Source organism: Tachypleus tridentatus, chromosome 6 (assembly GCF_004210375.1).
Source record: "Tachypleus tridentatus isolate NWPU-2018 chromosome 6, ASM421037v1, whole genome shotgun sequence".
Lineage (NCBI taxonomy): Eukaryota > Metazoa > Arthropoda > Merostomata > Xiphosura > Limulidae > Tachypleus > Tachypleus tridentatus.
Window position 1 is genome coordinate 61,297,113 of NC_134830.1, and position 21,445 is coordinate 61,318,557.

General features: G+C 33.4%; 1 protein-coding gene across 1 annotated transcript in view; it reads left to right on the plus strand.

The window, feature by feature from the left end:
- The window catches only part of LOC143252656 (integrin alpha-PS2-like), a 63,998-nt gene that overhangs the window by 32,589 nt on the left and 9,964 nt on the right, over nt 1-21,445 (plus strand). Inside the window, exons 18-26 of the mRNA XM_076505134.1 lie at nt 2,057-2,185; nt 2,872-2,939; nt 3,341-3,488; nt 4,410-4,502; nt 5,349-5,428; nt 9,510-9,599; nt 10,187-10,292; nt 11,424-11,588; nt 20,069-20,218. Coding sequence (XP_076361249.1) covers nt 2,057-2,185; nt 2,872-2,939; nt 3,341-3,488; nt 4,410-4,502; nt 5,349-5,428; nt 9,510-9,599; nt 10,187-10,292; nt 11,424-11,588; nt 20,069-20,218 — 1,029 coding nt within the window. The remainder of the gene's footprint in view (nt 1-2,056; nt 2,186-2,871; nt 2,940-3,340; nt 3,489-4,409; nt 4,503-5,348; nt 5,429-9,509; nt 9,600-10,186; nt 10,293-11,423; nt 11,589-20,068; nt 20,219-21,445) is intronic.

Sequence of the window (21,445 nt, forward strand, 5' to 3'; positions counted from 1 at the left end):
CTGAAGCATTCCTTAATTGTATACAGGGGTTGAAATAGATGTTTTAAAAGACTTGCATAGAAAAAGTCATCAAAAGTTTTTGGTGTGAAAAATTTTGGGTGCTGAAAAATCCCCCAGCCCAATTTTATGTGTGGGGATTAATTGACAAGAAAAACTTTAAGATTGACCAGAAACAACAAATGGTAGGATTGATTGTGACTTGCTGAAAGGAGAGCAAGTTCACAGAATGTGAGTTGAGCTCCGTAATCATCAGACCATTCCAGGCTTCCATATCAGTACTTAGATTTTGTTCAATGCTAACTAGCAAATACTGAATTGAAAATTTGCTTGTTTGATATACAGGGTAAACCAAAAGTCATACATAACTTTTTTTTTTAAAGTTTTATAGTTTTCTTTAAATTGTATATCACAACAAACATCTTATATAGTTAATAACATTCCAACCAGTTAATTGCTGTACTAAAATAGGTAGTTAATGAAATATTAACATAATTTATGGCTCACAAATTTATATTGTAAGATGCAGAAATACCAGAGTGGTGCCTGATTTTTGCATTACCCTGTACAGCAGGGGTTCCCAACCGGTAAATCGCGAAGCCTTGGCAGGGGAGTTGCGTAGCCTTGTTAGAAGTAGCTTGGGATAACATTAATTTTATTTCATCAATTACATTTTCATGTCGCAAGTGCCAAAAGGTTGGGAACCCCTGCTGTACAGCCAAGTGTGGTTGGCTTAATGCTGGAAACATCATGTTATATCTTAATTGTTTAATTTAAATGTAAGGTACTATTATAATTTGATCTTAATTACTAGTCTGTTGCTTTCTTCTCTGTAAATTTGACATTTATTTTGACTTGTGTATATCAACTGAGTTTGCACATAACCAACTCAGTAGAAATCTTAAAAAAATACAAGAAATGAAACAGAAAAATATATCAACTGAAAACAACATTTCACCACTGCTAACATGGCATTATCAGATACGTAGCACAACTAGATACAACAATTAAATGCACCTCACAAACATAACCTTGACCTTATCATAAGTATAAGCCTACACTTTGTATTTTATTTAATAAAGGTTTGTATTTATTTATTAAAATAGCTTCAATTATTTTACAACAAATAATTTTAACAATTTCATTTTCACTACAGTGTTATGTATCTTTAAAATTTTGGTAGACATATGATAGAGCATGTTTTGTTTTGCTGTTCTAGTACTTTAATTCCAACCTGTCTCTCCTATATGTAAATTATTACAGTCTGTATATTCTACACTGTAAACTACTTCTTTCTTTACACATAATTGGAAATTTTTACAATCTTTCTATTTCTTTCCACATTTTTCTTTAACATATTTGATAAGCCAAGTACATAATGAATTCCAAGATAAACCAAATTACCTGAATGAATTTTTTTATTATTTTTTAATCAGTTATTAAGTATTTTCTAAGCACACTAATAGGATAATCAATACTTTTCACCAAAATATTTTCCAGATAACTTACTTCATCATCCACATCTTCTTTTGAACTGCAATTAATTTTTGCTGTATCCAATTAAGATTTTATGATTCCTATTATTTGAAACTTATCATAAACTGATGACCAGTTCAAATAACAAACGACATGTGCTCCTTTGTCATGCTTAGATGATGTTGGGTTAACAATGGTGTAAAATTTTTATTTGATGTTGTTTCTATCACCTTCTAGGTGGTTTCTGAATTCTTAAATAGTAGAAGTGTGTGTGGATGTTTTCAGTAAGATATGTGTGTGTTATTAGTGTAAAATGTATTGTGCTAGAAAAGATACGCTTACTTGGTTGTGTAAAATGTGTAAAGTTGGGTATGTATATATTTATAGTAGTAACCCAACTTCTAAGGAAGTGTTGTTTCTGGAAACAAAATTTCCTCTTTTTTTGTGTCTTTGAAATTTTTGTAGCAAATTGAAAGCATTGTTTTTGTTCTTTTAATATAAAATACATGTTTTAAATGTGTTACTATAAAAATGAGAAACACTGGATTTCATTATTAAATTCTGTATAACTTTAACATTTCAGAATCAAATAAGAGATAAATTAACTCCCATTACAGTAGAGGTCTCTATAGACCTGCTATATTCAGAACCATACAGAAAAGTCCTGAGGCCAATCTTGAATGAAGCTTTGCCACAAAAATTAATGAAACAAGTGAGTTAGCTGTTTTTCTTCATTGTATTCTTATTGTAACTGAATCTCTCCATGTTATTGTTCTCTAGTGCCGAAACATTTAACTATTCTAGTGGCTTATTTCATTGGCTTGGAATGAATTTGCTAGACAATTTTTGTTATCAGCATAGAGTTAATTTTGTCATTGTTGTTAATAAACTCTTTCACATTGTTTTATTTAATGGTTGAGTTATTTTGTTTTTAATGTAGTAGATTGTCTTATTTGAGAATTCTAATGATTTTCCTTATTTCATTAATTATAATTATTCTTCAGCATATAGAGCATGAACCTAGAGAAGAATAAAAAAACAGAAAATGTATATTTAGAAAATTTGAAAATTATTTAGAATGTTAAGAGTTCTTCCAAAACACTCAAGAAATGTTAACTGAATAACATGTACCTTTCCAAGAGAGCATTAAGTCTGCTGAGTGGACTGTGAAACTATATGTTACAGAAAATCTGAAACTACGTGGCTGGCCTCTTATGATGCAGTGAAAGTTTTATAATCTATAAAAGTGTCACTATAACATTCTTTCTGTATAACTTGTTTCTTATCTGTGCTCTAATATATGTGCAGAAGATGTGAAATATAAAGTATTAGATATATTGGTTATTAGATATTTTGTGGTTTTTTTTCTATCACTTGTGGTATTTCATTCTGTTACAGGTTAGCATACAGAAGAATTGTGGGAAAGACAATGTATGTATTCCTGACCTAGATGTGGAGTTATCATTGTAAGTATTTGTATTATTAAGTAAACATAATTTACAAAGTTATAAAAAACGAACAAACAGTATTCTTCATGTGACTTCATCTCCATTTATTTGTGGATAATCCAATTTTTTCCACCAAATAAAACTTAAATTTACACACAAATTTTTTAATGTTTTTTGTATTATTCTACTTCAGCACCCTCTTGGAACATGCAGTTAACACTGAACCTCTAAATATTTTTAGTCACTTTTAATACCATCTTCCTTCCTTCATAGCTGAATGTTGATTTTAATACTAATTTTTGGTTTTTGAAAACATTAAATAATGTAATTATATTCTGAAAATTATTGTTAGTTTTTATGTAAACAACTGGTGTTTAACTCAATGTCAAAACATTTGGGGTTTACTTCAAACTCACTAGGAACATGGAAGAATACTTTATCGGGAGTAAAAAAAGGATAGAACTTAATGTTAATGTTACCAATCGTGGAGAAGATGCATTTGAGACCATGATGTACCTGGAGATACCACAAGAAGTTAACTATGTTAATATCAACAAAACAAACACGGTAAGTTTAACTCGAGTCATGAAAAATTAAACTTGACAAAAAACTAGTCAAAAATATTAGATGAAAAGAAAATGGATATTTTCCACTTTTCATTTAAAGTCAGAGAATTTTGATTTGTTTATTTTCAAGCCAACATTTTGTTCTGTTTCAATTTGAGAAATAGGATTGTGTTTAGTTTCAATTGTACATTGTTGAACTTGTAAATTGTATCTCATGAAAAGTAATGTATACTAAAACAATAACAGTGTTAATGTTACCAACAACTTGCCTTGTATTACACAGTAGGCATGGAGTTGTAGAAATTGTTTATTTTCCTTACTACTAAAATTGTTCAACAGGTGAAAAGTGAACATGAAGCTTAGAATACTTTTAAATATGCTACATACCTGTTCAATGAGACTTATTTCCAAGAATTTCTTTGTTTTGAATTTTGTGCAAAGTTACACAAGGGCTATTTGCATTAGCTATCCATAATTTAGTATTGTAAGACTAGAGGGAAGGCATCATTATCTACCACCATGAATATAGCACCCCCATGGTTGAAATTGGCAAACATGTTTGGTGTGATGGAGATTCAAACTCGCAATCCTTAGATTACGAGTCAAGTGCCCTAACCAACTGGTCATGCTCAGCCTATCAGAAAATTAAACACCTATCAATAACAGTGAAGATGTGATGCACATTACCTCCAGGTAGCTAACATTAAGTTTGATGCAATATAATGTAAATATTTGAAGTTTAATCCCTTCAGTGGGTAGAGTGTGATTTTGAGGCTTTGCACTTAAAGGAAACAAATTTGGTCTATAGTTTATGTGTCTAGTGTTTGTGATTTTCTTTACTTTTAGACATACTATTAGATATATATAGGATTTCAATTTTAGTGCCAGTTCCTTATTCACAAGTTTGGTGTTTTCTTGATAGAACGAGCCAGTGAGCTGTACTCCATTCTTTCAGACATCAGGAAACAACCTTCTTATCTGCAATGCTGGTAACCCTTTTCCTGCAGGAAATGAAGTAAGTTGAACATTTTAAAGTAACTTCGATAGGACTTGCTACTGGTTGGCATGTTAGTATATGAAGCTCAACCATTCATCTTGTATGTAAGTCAATGCGTAAAGTTTAAAACCTCAGATAAAAACAAGTCTTTGGATAAATCAAAAGTATTAAGATTGCTGTATCATAATAAACAGATGGCACAAGTTAGGTATGTTACTATGAGCATAAGGTACATGATACATATATCAGTATAAACAGAGTAAAGATGAGTGACACCACAATATAGTCAAAAGAGATATATGTATGTCCATACCAAAAGAAGAAACGCAGAAATAAATAAAAACCCTACAGACCGAGTGCTTTCAAAAGGTGAGATTTTCTTCTTCAAGAACATCTTTCAAAAGCACTTGGGTTATTGGGTCTATTCATTTCTATCAAGACTTCTTTAACCTATATATATTTCTAACATCATTAAAAGAAGAAACATGATGTCTTTATTAAAATATAATAACCATAGATTGTTTACTATTTAACTCTGAGATGTGAGAGATATGTCAATATAAACACTCACAGCACAACAGAACTGTTACTACAAATATATAATAAAATTTTGTCAATAAACATAAAAGAAATGTGACGTGCAGACAAAAGGTAAGTCATAAATAGATGAGAATGACAGATGTGTTATATAATAAAGATAAAATACATTTATATGCTACCATCTTCTTAAATTACAGTATTTACTTTATATTAGAGTAAATACTTGGATAAAATTAATTTGTATTGAAATTAAATATATAAATTTAACCAAATTTAAATTATGCTCTTGGAATTCCAGTACTCATACTGTATATATCATTTCAGCTGATGTTCACCGTGATCATGGAGCCAGCTCAAGTAGCTCCTAAGGTACAAGAATTAAATTTTACTGTCAAAATTAACAGGTAAGATACGAATACGTATCAGTGCTCAACACATATCTTCTGATGGTTACTTGTAGAGAACAGATGCATTAATGAAACTCATTTTAAATCTTCATCCACCTCTACTTGTGCATGAACTCATAGAAATCTTTTCATTGTATTTATATATATGCAGTAGAAGGATTACTTATTAAGGGCACTCATGCATAATAGTAACAGAGATATCATAAGTATAGTAGTACTTATAATAGGAGTGGGCTAGGTGTGTAATATATGCAATACAAGTTAAATTCTCAAACACAATGCAAACAGCATGTAAACAAAACTTTAAGCACTTTTACACAGTGTTGAGTAGTAAACAAGCTGACTGGAAGGTAACTAAGCACTTGAGAAAGTTGGTAGGGTGAAAACAATTTCATGAAACTGCAAATTTGGCATTCTTGTTATTTAACTATGTGACTGATGATTAAAGTTGTTGGAAAGGCTTAGCTTTCTCTTGCTTTTTCCTTATGCAAATCCAAATGTACATGATTAATTTATGCTAGCTTGGCTAAAATCGTTCTTCCTAATAACAATAACCATTCTGTACTTACAAGATGTTACAGCCATCTTAGTAATAACAATAACCATTCTGCAACACTACAGATGCACTATGATTAGCCTACAGCCTTATCAGCGAGATAAAACAAAAATGTAGACTATATAGATTCTCTAGATGTAGGTTCTAACAAGCATCTGATCTTTGAAAATGAATTTTTCATTTCTATGTATCTCACTTGAAGGTTCTATGGCAGACAAAGCAATTCTATCATAGTAGTCAAAGCCTAAGACACAAGTCTTCTATGTGAGGACAAATGTTGCCACTAGCGAAGTTTGACATGGCTTTGCTTGAGTATTCTGGACTGAAAAAAACAATAAGTTATATAATTTGCCTTTGTATTGTTTTCACGCTAAGTGTGACCTATTAAGATTTAATGTTGTATTTGAAATACTGCAATTTTTAAAATGTCTTTTCAACAAAACAAGAGAAAGGGGGAAATCTTATGATGATCATTTTGAAAGGTCTTTGTCTCTGCAAAGAGAACATTACTATAAAAATAGAGAAAAGGTTTGAAACAGTATTACTGTATATGCAAAATAAGCTTTATTAATTAATCTAGCCAAAGAAAAGGCTGCCACTCTGGTTAGGAGAAAGAAAACCTATAGCAAAGATATCAGCAATAACAAATAAATATCAAAAGATAGTTCTAAGAAAATCTAAGAGAAGGATAGGCCTAGAACCCAGTCAAACTTAAGTACCAAAAAAAGCTATGAGACAAGTATAAAAATAATTTAAATAAAAAATTAGTAAGCAGGAATGGGAGCACCAAAAAGGAAGGAAACAATGTGGGAATGGGTGGGGTAACATTACAACACATGGTGGTTCTTGACACTGCAACATTAAAGTGTGTGTGGCTATCCTTCTGCCTGTTCCTACTTCATTATTGTACTTTGAAATTTGATTCAATTATAGATTTGAATTGAGTTTTATCAGTAGCTAATCTTTTCTAAATATTCAACAAATTTAAACATTTTAAAAATCATCTGGTTTGATTCTGTTCTTCTGGCCCACCCCATACCAATTATCCAGCTATAATGTCTTCTATAGGCAAAGTATTTTTTGACTGCTGGAGCTTCCTGTCTTGCTTCTGACATCAAACACCTCCTTATGATGATGTGTATTTTATTAGGGGCGCATTTGATTACATATATGTATCTGTATTTGGTTCCTGAAACAAAGTTTATAAAAAAATAAATTTTATATACACCTGGAACTTAGTTTAACCGATTACTAAGTTATAAAAGACACATGATTAGAACAGTGGTCACACCAACTTTGAGGTTGCACAGTATTAAAATCCACTAAGTGTTTTAATGTTTACCTTCCCATTCTTACCTTGTTTTCTTACTTTTTGGTGCTTCCATTCCCACTTCTTAATATTTTTATTTACATTTTTTTACTTGTAGTATTTGAATATTTCTTGTGAGATTAGTATTTATTTAAAGAACTTATAAATAAACATAATACTATAGTATATATCTGTTGTTGGAGTGATACTTATTAAAGGTGCATAAGAATAATGATAATGTTATTACAGTATTCACATATTTGTTGTGAGAGTATTACTTATTGAGGACATTTATGGATAACAGTAAAAATATCAGTTTTATTATTATTCACCTTTGTGTGGAAGGTTGTTTCGTCAAATGTATTAACAGTTAATTTATGTGTCATGTGATTATTATTAATAGAAGCTTTTCTAACAATGTTCACATTTCTAGTAGTAACCTTTTTTTCAATAAACATACCATAAATATAAATTTATTTATATTTATAGTATGTTGAAAGCACAGTAATAACATAGACGTCGTCTTCACTACAGTTGGCCTGGTGGTTAAAAGTTCTTGGTGACAGTTCATGGTTCACAGATTTTGGCTTGAAAGTACGCTTCCCAGATTGGGACTCGTAGGTGTGCTGTAAAGTGATGGTTAAATTCCATTATTTGGTCATAAAAGAGCAGTTCGTGAGTTGATAAACAGTGCTGTTCAAGCTTCTCCTCTTGTCTAATAATTAAAAATTAGGAATGGATAAATTGCAGATACCCCTTTGTATAGCTTTACATTAAGGTTCTGAAACAAACAAACAAAACTGCAGTTCTATTCTTTTGTTCATACAAGTTACAATGTATCACATAGTTACTTAAAGATTATGAATTTTCAGTTGGTGACAAAGCAAGCATTTTGTTCTGGGAATTCATGAATTACAACTTTAAATGAGTCAGGTATAACTTAATGATTAAAATTTTGAGGTACAGAATAAAGGGTCATGGGTTTGAGGCATGTTGGTGGGAGTGTTATAAGGGTGACAGTCAGTGTCATTATCTGATTCAAAGGAGTAAAAAACATTATTGTTACAGTTGCATCAGATTTCTCTCTGGTCAGTTGTTCAAAGTAGTGACTGCTGTACCTGAACTGGTTGTTTATCCAATGTGTTTGTAAGATGGTGTTCAGGCTGGCAATTCCAACTTCTGTTTTAAATATTAAATAATCACAATAGGTTTGTGCCCTTTCACCTTTGACCAATAATATCTCAGCTTCTGTGTGAACATTGATTTACTTGATACAGATATTTCCTTCTAGCTGTCACCTGGTGGGACACTGTTAATTCTATGGATTTACCATGATAAATCCAGGTGTTTGATTCCTCTCAGTGGACACAGCAGATGTGCACTGTGAAAGAAATAACAAACATGTAGATAAAAGAACTAGTAAACAAAATTACAAGTTAATGATTCATACTTGGAAATTAATACTATTTCTAACACTTACTGTATTTAGTGATAGGTAAAATGCAAATGATAAACTGAATTTATTTTGAAACTAACAGAAGTCAATCAAAAGTTAAGTATTAAATAGTTTGATTACTTAATAAATAATCATAGACAAAAACATGTTCACATGAATTCTTACATTTACCAACTGTGAACCAGAAATCATAATAGGCAAAATTTAGAAAACTAAAAGCAAATAGTTTAATAATTGAGAAACTGTAATAGAACTTCATTTAAAAGCATTTTTTTAATTTGAATGATCCATTTCAAAATTTTAAATAGCATATGTCATTTATTGTACATCCAGTATATTTATGTATGCTTTTATTTTTTAAATATAAATGTACATCTTAAGTTTCACTTACATGAAGGGTCTGATGGTTATGGTGCTAAAGTTGCAACCAAATTCTTTCGTAAAACTCATTTCTTTCAGCCATGGTCACGTTACACTTTGACTGTCAGTCTCACTTTGTATTGGTATAAAAGAGTAGTCCAATAGTTGATAGTGGGTGGTATTGACTTCCTTCTTGTCTATTAGGGATGACTAATGCAGATAGCCCTCGAGTAGCCTAACTTGAAACTTAACAAAACAAAGAGACTATGGACTACAGAAACATCTACAAGGTACTAAAAATTCTAAATAAAACTGAACAAATGCTAGTCAAACATCTTAATAAACCAGTTAACCTTTATATTTATGATCATTCTTTTATTTTTATTTTTTTAAACAGCACTAATCCAGAGCCAAATTCTACTCTCTCCAACAACTATCAAATGATTAAGCTTCCAGCAACTTTCAAGATAAAAATTATTGTACATGGGTAAGATAATGATTTATAACCAGTATCAAACTTGAGGGTATAAATCTGTATACAACTGATCATGAAGTTGATTTTTTTACAATGAAAGGTAAAAGAATTTACAAGTTGACTATTTATCACATTATTTCAATGTGATGTTTTAAATAGTAGCAAGATAGTAATTAATTTGCATAAAGCTTTGTGCTTGGAAGGTTAATTATAGCCTCATACTTGTGTAAGTTTATTTATAAGGCATCCAGATTGTTTTGTTAATAAAACTAATATTTTAATGACTGTCAAGAATTGCGAATTACATAATAATTTAATGTTAAACTGCTTAAAGCAACAAAAGATACAAGTAACACATTACTACTTGTGACATATGAATGTTTGGTGGTTTAGATAAGTGTTTAATGGTTTACCTGAATACATAAAAATATTCGTTTATAAAAAAAAACAACTTTAATATTTGTTAGAAAACATCACAGTAGCATCAGAATGAATTCTTAACTAATGTGGTATTTACATGTCAAGGCTATTTTTAGAGTAATGTTTTATGTTTTTGTTATACTTATCTATTTAATATTAAAACATGTATGTTTCCCTAGAATCTCTTTCCCTGAAAGCGTTACTTACAACACATCATCCATTCTACCTGATGACCAGGTAAAGAGAGAATCTGATATTGGTCCAGAGGTACTCCATGTGTATGAAGTAAGTTCATGATTTGTGTTCTAAACTTTAGGTTTAAACATGACAAAGTACACAGATATACACCTTGATGACAAAAAACATATTATAAAAATGTCAATACAAAAATGTTTATTGTTGTTTTTTTTACAATCAATTAAAACATCAAGCAATCTTCCTCCAGGATATTGGAACTTAAAACATAAAGACTTGTCATTTCAACTGACAAATAACCACATTTCGTCTGCAATATTATTATTAAAACAAAATGAAACATTTTATCATTTTAAACAACTTTATATGTGTTATTGCATGTCATATTAATACCAAACTGATAGTATACACCTAGTACTTAAATATATTCCATAAAGATCATTTTGTAAATGTTGAAAAGTTTCTTTATCTTAGTCAGTATCAAGTTATTTGTTGTAACACTCTAAGTTGATTAAGTTTTTGTTTTTAGAACTAATATTTATACATATAGTAATCAAAAAGTATAGGATATTTTAGAAACAACCTTCACATCTTTATTGTAAGGAAAATTTTGGTTAATCAGTGTATGTTATAATACAGTTAAAATAAATGAACTATTTTGCATAAATACAAAAAACTTGCTTTCTTAGAAGTGAATGAAAAGTTGTAACGTTCAAACCTATTTTTATCAAACTCTACCATTACACAATATTTTTATTACACCATTGTTGACGTCCCTTTGGTTGGTCAGTGATAAGTTTGACAGAATAATATGAGATTTGATTCCCCATGGTTATACAGCACATGTAACCCATTATGTAATTTTGTGCTTAAAAAAATAAACAAGCAAACCCATTGTTCAAACAATAGTTTCAAAGTAGTTTTAAGAAAACATTTTGGTAGAATTTCCATTGCAATGTCTTTTATATCACCATTATTTTTCCACTCCCTTGTGGGGCAGTAGTAAATCAGTGGACCTAAATCTGTACAATCCAGGGTTGAATTTGTGTTTGCCCTAAAAACTAACAAACAAGCACTATATCTTTCAAATAATGGATTCTAAATTAAATGATTACTTTCTGAAGCAGTTTGGTATATTTGTTTATTTGTTGAAACAATTTCTGATGACATAAGAGTTTGAAGACAGCCCATCTTTTACTTCATTTTCATTTGTTACTATAGATTATCAATAAAGGGCCAAGCACTATCAAAGAAGCCAAGATTGACATTATTTGGCCAGCTTACACATTGTATGGTAAACACCTGCTTTATCTGTTGGATAATCCAACAATTAGAGGTAAAGCACACTGCCAAGACGTACCTGACATCAACATACTCTCTTTACAGGTGAGTCCAAAAGAAACATTAATTTCTAAAGGTTATTCCAAAGGCTTTCAAAAATAAAACAGATACAGTATTATCTATTTAATAAGTTACAAATGAACATATAGCTTTTAGAAAGCAGCTAAATATATCATACCACATCTTCAATATCTCAAATTTTGGCAAAACATCACAAAGTGAATATCCAATGTTTTTCTTAAACTTATTGGCTCTTCCCTCTTTGCCAGTGGTTCAACAATAAGTTTGAAGACTTACAATGCTAAAATCAGATTTAGATACCTGCAATGGACATAGTACATACAGTGTACTGTGTAACTTCGTGCTTCTCAACAAGTAAATAATGTTATTTTTTTTATTAATTTCCAGTTTTATCTTTTGAAATAATTTTAGTTTTTCTCAATTTACTGAATATTAACCATACCCCTTCTGCTAAAAACGATCCAAGTTTTTCAATTATTTTAAAACATTAAAATTTTGAGTGTCTAACCTGATTTTAAAATGTATTTTATAAAAAAGTTTAATTTAAAAGTAATATATTTATTACATCTCTTTTTTTTCTCTTTTAGTCTCATCCTGAAATTTTTGAACACAGAAATTCTTTTTTCTTTCCGAATTTTAATTTACTTTTAATTACCTTGTTTAAGATTTTCTGTTCAGAAATGTATGTTGAGAAATTTTGTGGTACTTATTTTCATCCCTTGGTGTGGATTACTGTATGTGGTGAGGGGACCTCCCAGGGAAGGTTGTGTTTTTTCAGTTTACCTCCTCTGGGATCTAAACATCCACCCACGTGTTTGCCATGTGTGGCAACCCGTGAAGGGGAGGAGAGGATCCCGGTGTTTGAGGGGTCCAACCTTAACACACCACTTTGGGCTTAAATTCCTGTAGATGGGCAACCTTGGGGTGGCCCCCCTTGGGTCAGTCGGCTTGTCTGCTCGGGCTAGAGTCGACCAAGTACCAGTGTTGGATATTCTCAGCAGATGTTGAGGATATTGTGTCTGATGCTGGTATTTGGGTATAGTGCTCACAAAACCCTGGCATTGCTGCAGTGTCCTTGTTTGACATTGTAGTACATCCCCCTTGTAGGGCACCATAGCGGGTTGTGTCAATGGGCATCGAAATTTCCCTTTCTTTATTATGGATACTCCAATTAAAAGTCTTAATAAAATAGTGAAAAAACAGTCTATAGGTAAATGACCGCATCTTGAAGATTCTGAGCAGCAATTCTCACCATATGTACCACCTGTTGTACCTCATTTTTGTATATTGCATTCACTTTCAGACAAACATTTAGGGCAAATGCCTCTCTTTTTCATTCAGAAGAGACTAGAGGGACTTGCTGGCTCTCCAAAGGAAGTAAAGAAGCTTCAATCTGGTGACATATTGGTGGAAACATCCACATCTCAACACAGTGAACTCCTGTTGCATTCAAAGGCAATTGGGGATATACCTGTTTAGGTTACGCCTCGTGCTACTTTCAATTCATCACAAGGAGTTATTGTTGAGAGGGATTTGAAGAACATCCCAGAGTCAGAGATTATTGCTGGTTTTTCCACCCAAGGAGTTTCTGCAGTGAGGCATATATATACACTCACAAAGATGGAATTATGATGCCAATCAATGTCATCATTCTCACATTTACATCACTACTTTCACCTGCCACCATCAAGGCAGGTTATCTTAATTGCAGAGTATGGCCATACATTCCAAATCCTCTCCGATTTTTCCAGTGTCAGCTGTTTGGTTACTTGCCATTGCAACAAGCACACGTCAAGGACCATGATGCCTAGGAGTGTGAAAGACCCTCATTGCATCAGTTGAAATGGCTCTCACCCATCCTACTTTCGTTCTTGCCCTAAATGGCTGGAAGAAAAACAGGTGCAGCATTTGAAAACAATTCATAACATTACTTATCCTGAGGCTCGAAAATTTTTGATCATCACCTCATCTCAGATGTATGCTGTTGCACTTCATTCCACAACTACAGTGGGAGTGCAGACAGATCTCTCTGTGCCTCCAAAAGAATCGTTCTCCAAACAAATGAAAAGTCTTTTGACCTCCATGGTTAAAAAAGTTGATGAATTAACTTCAACACCTATCTCTGTCACTTACACACATTCCAAGATCCACATCCTTTGGTTCCAAGTACAGGCATTTCCTCAGATACATCTTCTTCCACCCCAAGATGCAAAACAATCATTCGTTCACATCTTCAGTCACTGGAATCCTCTTCCAACAGCAAAGACCTGCCCAATCAACCCAGGGCAGGATCCATGGAGGTCGATAAGGACAGTAAGGAAAAATGACGTGGTCATAAACAGAAGGATTATTCACCCAATTCACACACACGTCAATAAAAATGGCAACCCTGATGCACTGGAACTGTCAAGGTATTTGTTCCAATCTGGATGACATCAGAACATTGATTGCTTCCTACCATTCTGTATGTCTTTCCTTACAGGAAATATTTTTGAAACCTGCTGATACAGTCACCTTTTGGCAGTTTTCTTTGTACAGAAATATCAGGCTGTGTGATGGATGAGTGCATGGCAGGGTGGCACTGTTGGTTGATCAGCATGTGCCCACCCTGTCTTTGCCACTTGACACACCCTTGGAGGCCACAGCCATCCATGTTTCTTTGGGTCATATGATCAATGTTTGTCTCTCCACCTGTTGCCTGGAGAGACATGATCAATCAGACCTTGATGCTCTCATTGAACAGTTGTTGTCTCCTTTTTCATCCTGGGAATTTTAATAGACATCATCCCCTCTGGGGAAGTGATGATATTGATAGGAGGGGTCACTCTATAGCGTGTATGCTCTCTGATCACAACCTTTCTCTTCTCAATACTGGTTCTTCTACTTATTTTCATGCACCTAGTCAGTCCTTTACTGCTATTTATCTCCCAGTTTGCTCCCCTTTATTATTCTCCCAATTTTCATGGAGGATTGACAATAATTCACGAGGCAGTGATAATTTTACTATAATCTTGACAGAGACTGGCCGTGGTCGATGCCACGTGACCCTCGTGTCCCAGTGGAAGCTGGATCAAGCAAACTGGCCCTCTTTCACTGCTCTTGCAGAACTTGATCCTGCCATTGTTTGTAAGCCATCAATACGTGATTGTGTGGCAGCAGTAACTGACTGTATTATACAAGCAGCTGCTCAGTGTATTCCTAAAACCTTTACGCATTTTCCACTATATCCTCGTTTGTAGTGGAATCCTGCCTGCCATATGGGATACTTTCCATAGATATCCCACACTCTTGAACTGCATCGCTTTCCAGCTGGCCTGTGCATATGCTTGGTGGGTGAGACGTCCAAGCCAGAAGGACTCTTGGATTAAGTTCACCACCAGTTCCAAAGTCATATGGGACAAGATTCGACAGGTCATTAGGCAATATAATTCTGTCCTCTCTCTCAATCTTTCTCTCTGATGGCCAGGAAGTAGCTGATACCCAGAGCATTGCTGATACACTAGATGAAAGCTTTTGCCGGGTATCTAACACTTCTGCTTCTTCCTCCACCTTCTTAGCCATCAAGACTTGGGCAGAATGATCACTGCTTTCCTTTTGAGCTGATTGTCTCTATGACTATAATCATCCCTTTACATTGGTGGAATTCAGACTAGCTCTTCATGGGTCTGACAGTACATCTGTTGGATCTGATGATGAACACTATGACATGCTGCACCATCTATCTCCTGCTTCTATTGCTATTCTTCTGATTGTTTTTAACCTGATCTGGCAGGGGAATGTTTTTCCTGATGCTTGGTGCCAGGCTATTGTCCTACCTTTCTCGAAGCCTGGGAAAGATCCCAAGATTCTTTCAAACTACTGTCCAATTGCTTTGACTAGCTGTCTCTGTAAGACCTTAGAGAGGATGGTTAATGCTCATCTTGTTTGGTTCCTCGAATCATACAACCTCCTCTTGCCCACCGAGTGTGGGTTCCAATGGCAGTGCTCCACCATGAACCACCTGATTCGACTTGAAACGTCAATCAGAGAAGCCTTTCTCAAACAAGAACATCTTGTGTCAATATTCTTTGACATTGAGAAGTCTTATGATACAACATGGAAGTATGGCATTTTGGGAGACTTCCATATCTATGGATTACGTGGCCATTTGCCCATTGTTATTAATATTTTTTTAATGGACAGGAGATTCCAAGTTTGTGTGGGTTTGACACTTTCCTGTTTTTTTCTACAGGGACTTGGTGATCCTCAGGCTTGTGTTCTGAGTGTCACACTTTTCAGTATAAAAATTAATGCCATCACTGAACAACTCCCTCTCACTGTTGCAAATGGGCTCTGTGTCGACGACTTTCCAATGTCATGTCTGTCATCAGACATGAGGTATATTGAGCGGCAGCTACAAACTGCCCTCAATCATTTACTGAAGTGGACCACAGTGAATAGCTTTAATTTCTCTCTCTCTAAAACCATTTGCATGCATTTTTGCTGTCAATGGGGTATTCACCCTGATCCCGAACTCTGTATCAATGAAGTTGTGCTGCCTGTGGTCTCTGAGACAATGTTCTTGAGGCTTATCTTTGACCGTAAGCTGACCTTTATACCATACATCAAGCAGTTATGCGTCAAATGTACAAGAGCACTAAACATCCTCCATTTCCTCTCTTCCATCACTTGGGGAGCAGATCGATGTTCTATGCTCAAGATATATTGTGCTCTTATTTGATCGAAACTCGACTATGGATCACTGGTCTATGGCTCTGCCAGACCATTGGCCTTAAAGATGCTAGACCCTATTCATCATCAAGGACTTTGGTTCTGCACTTTCCCAGTTCAGAGCTTATACATAGTCTCATGAACCTTCTTTGCACCTCTACCATTTGCAACTGTCTTTACTATATGCTTTAAAACTTCATTCCTTACCAAAGCATCCCACCTGGGGTTGTATTTTTCTTCCTCGGTGGGCCATAATTTTGAAGAACAGATGATCTGCCATTGTTTCTTTTGGCCTTCATATCCAGGCACAGCTGGATGAATTGAGTCTGTCCTTGGATAACATTTCTGTATCCACTGGTCTGCTCATCCCACCATGGCTTCTTACAGTTCCCAATTGTGACCTATTTTTAAGTTATCTGAGAAAAGTAGACACTCCTGATTGGAAATACTCCCTGCTATTTGCTGAACATCTTTTGAACCATCCTTCAATTTCTATTTATACAGATGGTTCAAAATCAGGTGACTGTGTGGGCTCTGCCATGGCTTATTGTGGTTTGGTGGTTGCGCACAGAATCCCCTCTACAGCTTCTGTGTTCACTGCTGAAGTATATGCCATTTCTCTTGCCATGGATCACGTAAAAGCTAAGTAGTACGCAAACTGCACTATTTATACTGACTCGCTTAGTTCTCTACTGGCCCTGGAATTGCTTCACATTGGTTCACACCCTGTTCTCACCGACATTTAAAACCGACTGGCTCATTCCTCTTAATTACAGTTACACTACAGAAAGTCCTTTACAACTTGAATTACTGTAGTTTTTCTCTTAACATCTAGACTAGATGTAAACGTTGGTTTTATGCTCTTTGTTTTTTAAACTTTGCTTTGTTTTACCTTAATTTCCTTTTGTGAATTTTACTGAATTTTCTTTTAACTTTTTACCAGATGTTTGGCACAGATAAACCTTGCTGTTTTGTGCCATAAAAAACTGAATCAACCAACCAACTTATTTTCATTATTTGGAGTTTTCTTTTTTTCTGAACTATGTAATACTTTGAATTATTTATAAGCTTATTTATTTATATGTATTTATAATATATATGTATTATGACCATAAAATGTTCAAGCCATTAACCAAAACACATTTACATTAAATAAAATATGCTGCATATTTTTAATAAAGGATCCTAAGGTACAAGCTACAACATGGGATTATAAAATGTATCTTAGGTATTGGAGGTGACTGGAAATAGGGCCCACATTGCAGTGGGGACACATTGTCTATCAGTATTAACCTCCAGTTTGTTAGTCCCACATAAGAAAATTATTTAGAACAGGACATGTGAAACATCTTTTGCTATTACATTAGCAGCAATATAATTACCATAACCAACTTGCTAGGCTAAATTATAATTCAGGTTTACTGTCATCCAGTTAAGGCTATTAAACTTAACTTCATAAATAATTTCTCTGACTGATTTATTGTATTTCATATTAAGGTAGACATATTTCCAGTAACTTTTGTTTTTTATTTCAGGAAGTTTTAAGCCATTAATCCCAGTATCTATTATTTATATTTCACAAATATCAAGTAATAGTAATGAGCTTGTATATAGGATGGCCTGTTTCATGATTCTTTTTCTTTACCTATTGCTATTCTATACTACATAACAGTTTTCTGAAAATAAACAGTCCAGTAATAAATTTCTGTATTTTTGTTAGATGTTATTACAGCATCATAAAAGTAAAATTTTAGTCACCATTCATGGTACAAAACGTTGCATTTATATATTCTTTCCTTAGGTGAATGCAGTTACGACAGAAAGTGTTTGTACCTGTGCGTCTTGAGTAGTTCTTTCCTCATAACTTAAAAAGTATCACGATTAGGATAATGAAAGTAGGGTATATTATAAATATTATACTAACATCTACATAAATTTTTATGTAAATTGAATGATAAATAAACTGTTTATAAACAAATAACCAAATGCTTATATGGTTCCTCTGCAACCAGGAGTGCACATATTTTGATGTGTGCTTAGGGTTATTGTCGTGCTGGAAGATCCAGCGATGCCCAAGCCGCAAGTTCTGAGCATCATTCTTGATATAAGTGTCTAATATATCAATGTACTCTTCTTTCTTCATGATTATGTTGATGAAGTGTAAGCTGCCTATACCACAAGAGCTGAAGGAACCCCATAGCATGATCGAGCCACCTCCATGATTAATTATAGGGATGGTGTTCTTTGGAAGATTTCATTCCCCCTTCTTACAGAAAATATTGCGAACATCATTGTGGCCGAAAAGTTTGATTTTAGTATCATCTGATCAAAGAATACTCTTCCAATAAGGAAAGGGTTTATCTTCATGCTTTCTTGCATACCTCAATAGTGCTTCTAAATGAACAGTCTTCAAATATGGAGTTCTATGAGGACAGCATGTTTTAAACCAAAAAAGGTGTAACATGTTCGTAACTGTAGAGGTGCTTACTTCAACCCGGTTTTCCTTACCAGTTTCTGTATGTCATTACATGTTAAATGAGGGTTCCTACTAACTTCTCTGAGAACCTTCCTCTTGGTTCTCTCTGGAATTTTGGTGGGGAGTCTGGAACAAGGGAGGTTAGCAGTTGACCCTGTAAGCTTGAACTTGGCAATTATGCTTTGAACAGTAGATTTTGGCACATTAAGTTGTGTAGCAATACCGGAAAGAGACACATGAGACTTGTATTTACAATAATTCGGTTTTTTTAAATCACTTGACAGTTGTTTCCTGTTCTCCATGATGACCAAGCAGATGATGACGGAGACAGTGCTAAATTGCCGGAAGTAAATTTTTTGCTGGCTAAATTCCAATAATTATGAACCCAGTGTCTAGTTCTGGAATGGTATAATGTAGTTTATTTGCCAAACTAAACAAAATTTTTACAGGAATATCAGTTTTTCCACATGTTCTGAACTGTACGAACACTGCTGCTCCTCCTATTTTTGGTTATTTGTTTATAAACAGTTTATTTGTTATTTAATTTAAATAAAAAATTTATGTATATGTGTGTTAGTATAATATTTATATCATACATCTAGTAGCCTTATTGTGATACTTTTAAAGTTATGAGTAAAAAACCACTCGGGACACAGGGATACGAACACTTTCTGTCGTAACTGTAGCTATTTGATGATATTCACTTGTATAGCATCCACATAACCAACATTAAAACTCCATTTTATGACTTCCAAGCTAGTCCTTTTATTTTTGTGACCACAAGTATCTCTTGCCCCCCCCCCCCATTCAACAAAAGTCCCAACAGTCTCGTCTCTTTTCTTTATAGCCACAAAGGCAACCAAAGTCTTACTAGTGTCTTATTATTATAGCTCCAAGTATCTCCAGCCACCATGGCAACCAAAGAAAGTATAGGAATAAATATTCAGCATTATTTGCACATACAACTTCAGGTTGTTTGCTTTAATTTGCATTTCGTACTAAGTAAAACACAAAAATAATTTTACTCAACTGTGAGCTGTGATAGTCAATCCAATATTCATTGTTGAAAGAGTCGCCTAGAAGTTAGCAGTGGGTAACTTGGACTAGTTACCTTGCATCTAGGCTATTAAAGCTAAATTCGGGACTATTAATGCAGATAACTCTTGAGTAGCTTGGTACAATATTTAAACTAAACCAAACTGATTTCTACAAAGATATGATATTCAAGCTCCAATGGAATGTTTATTTGTCTCTGGTTTGAAATGAAAATTTGAATATTTCTTGTTTGTAGACTAAATATTTACTCTACTTTTATTAGAAAGAGAGAAAGAAAAATGGAAATAGGGAAGAACTTGTGGCTGGAACATTTACTAAAAACACCATAAATACTACATCCACAAAAGAGGAGAATTTGCTAAAAAGATATAGAAGACAAGAACACACACAGAATTCTTCTGTGGATGAAACGGTAAATTTTCTTTGGCTGAACGTATTCTAACTTTTGTGAACTCTTTTTGTCATATAACATTTAGCATAGCCCAATTCAGAGATAGGAACCTCTGGTAAAATTCTTCTCAAAAACTTGTAAATAGTAAAATCAAACAGAAAACCCAAGGTTTAAAATGAACTATTGCAAAGTCATATGTGAAGCATGTATCAGATGTTCATTATGTTATCACTGTGTTTACTGTTTGTGTGTACAACACAATATGTAATGGCATTTGAATATTATACATGCATGTAAAAATCTTTAGTTATAATTTCTTTAACTTAAAACTTACCAGCATTTCTTGATGTTTGAAATAACAATGTATCTCAGATTAGCTGGTATGGGTATTAACACTTTTATTGATAAGTAGAGAACAATGTTTTTCTAGGTCAAAACGTTGTTCTCTGCTTATCAATAAAAGTGTTAATACCCATACCAGCTAATCTGAGATACATTTTGACCAACATTTGACAAGATTGGTTGATATAAAGGCAGATAAATCTTGATATTACACTACTCAGATTTTAACTTGTAGTTAAAGTTAATTTCACCCTTTTATGTGAATACCTTTTAATTGCTTTTCCAATCTTAAGTTGTTTTTCGTAACTTTCTGTGCACTAACCACTTGGACAGTATAGCAGCTTAAGGAATGTAAACTGTCTGAAAAAATATGCATTCTAAAAGTAACTGACAAACATTGCAGGATCTTATGAAATTTCTTAGAGAAACTCAATGCAAACATGATTTTAGTTTTTAATTTATTTATTTGTGATAACTTCTTTGCTCTTGTTTGAAACTATAAGCTATAAGGAATTTTCAACCTTACTCTGTCTTATCTTAATCAATAAATATTCAGTTTTATTTTCCAGTTGTGTCTTAGTTTCTTTAGTATTTTGCTGATTTCATATTTGTCTGAAATTTGACTGTTTGGTTTCTTTACTGAATGTCTGATGTGAGCTTTTACTGTAAGTTTTTATATTTTGTTGTTTCAAAATCATAATATTTAACCATCTTTAAATACGAACTTTGAATTTTACTACCTTTCTGTATTGTTATTTTCTCACATGATTTCTCACAGGTGTGTAAATGCTAAGCCTCCAAGTTTATAGTTTTCTCCCATACTAAAACTCCACAATATCATTCTAAATTAATACTGTTTATATGTATTCAGTGTATTAAGTGTGCTTTCAGCCTGCATTATTTACT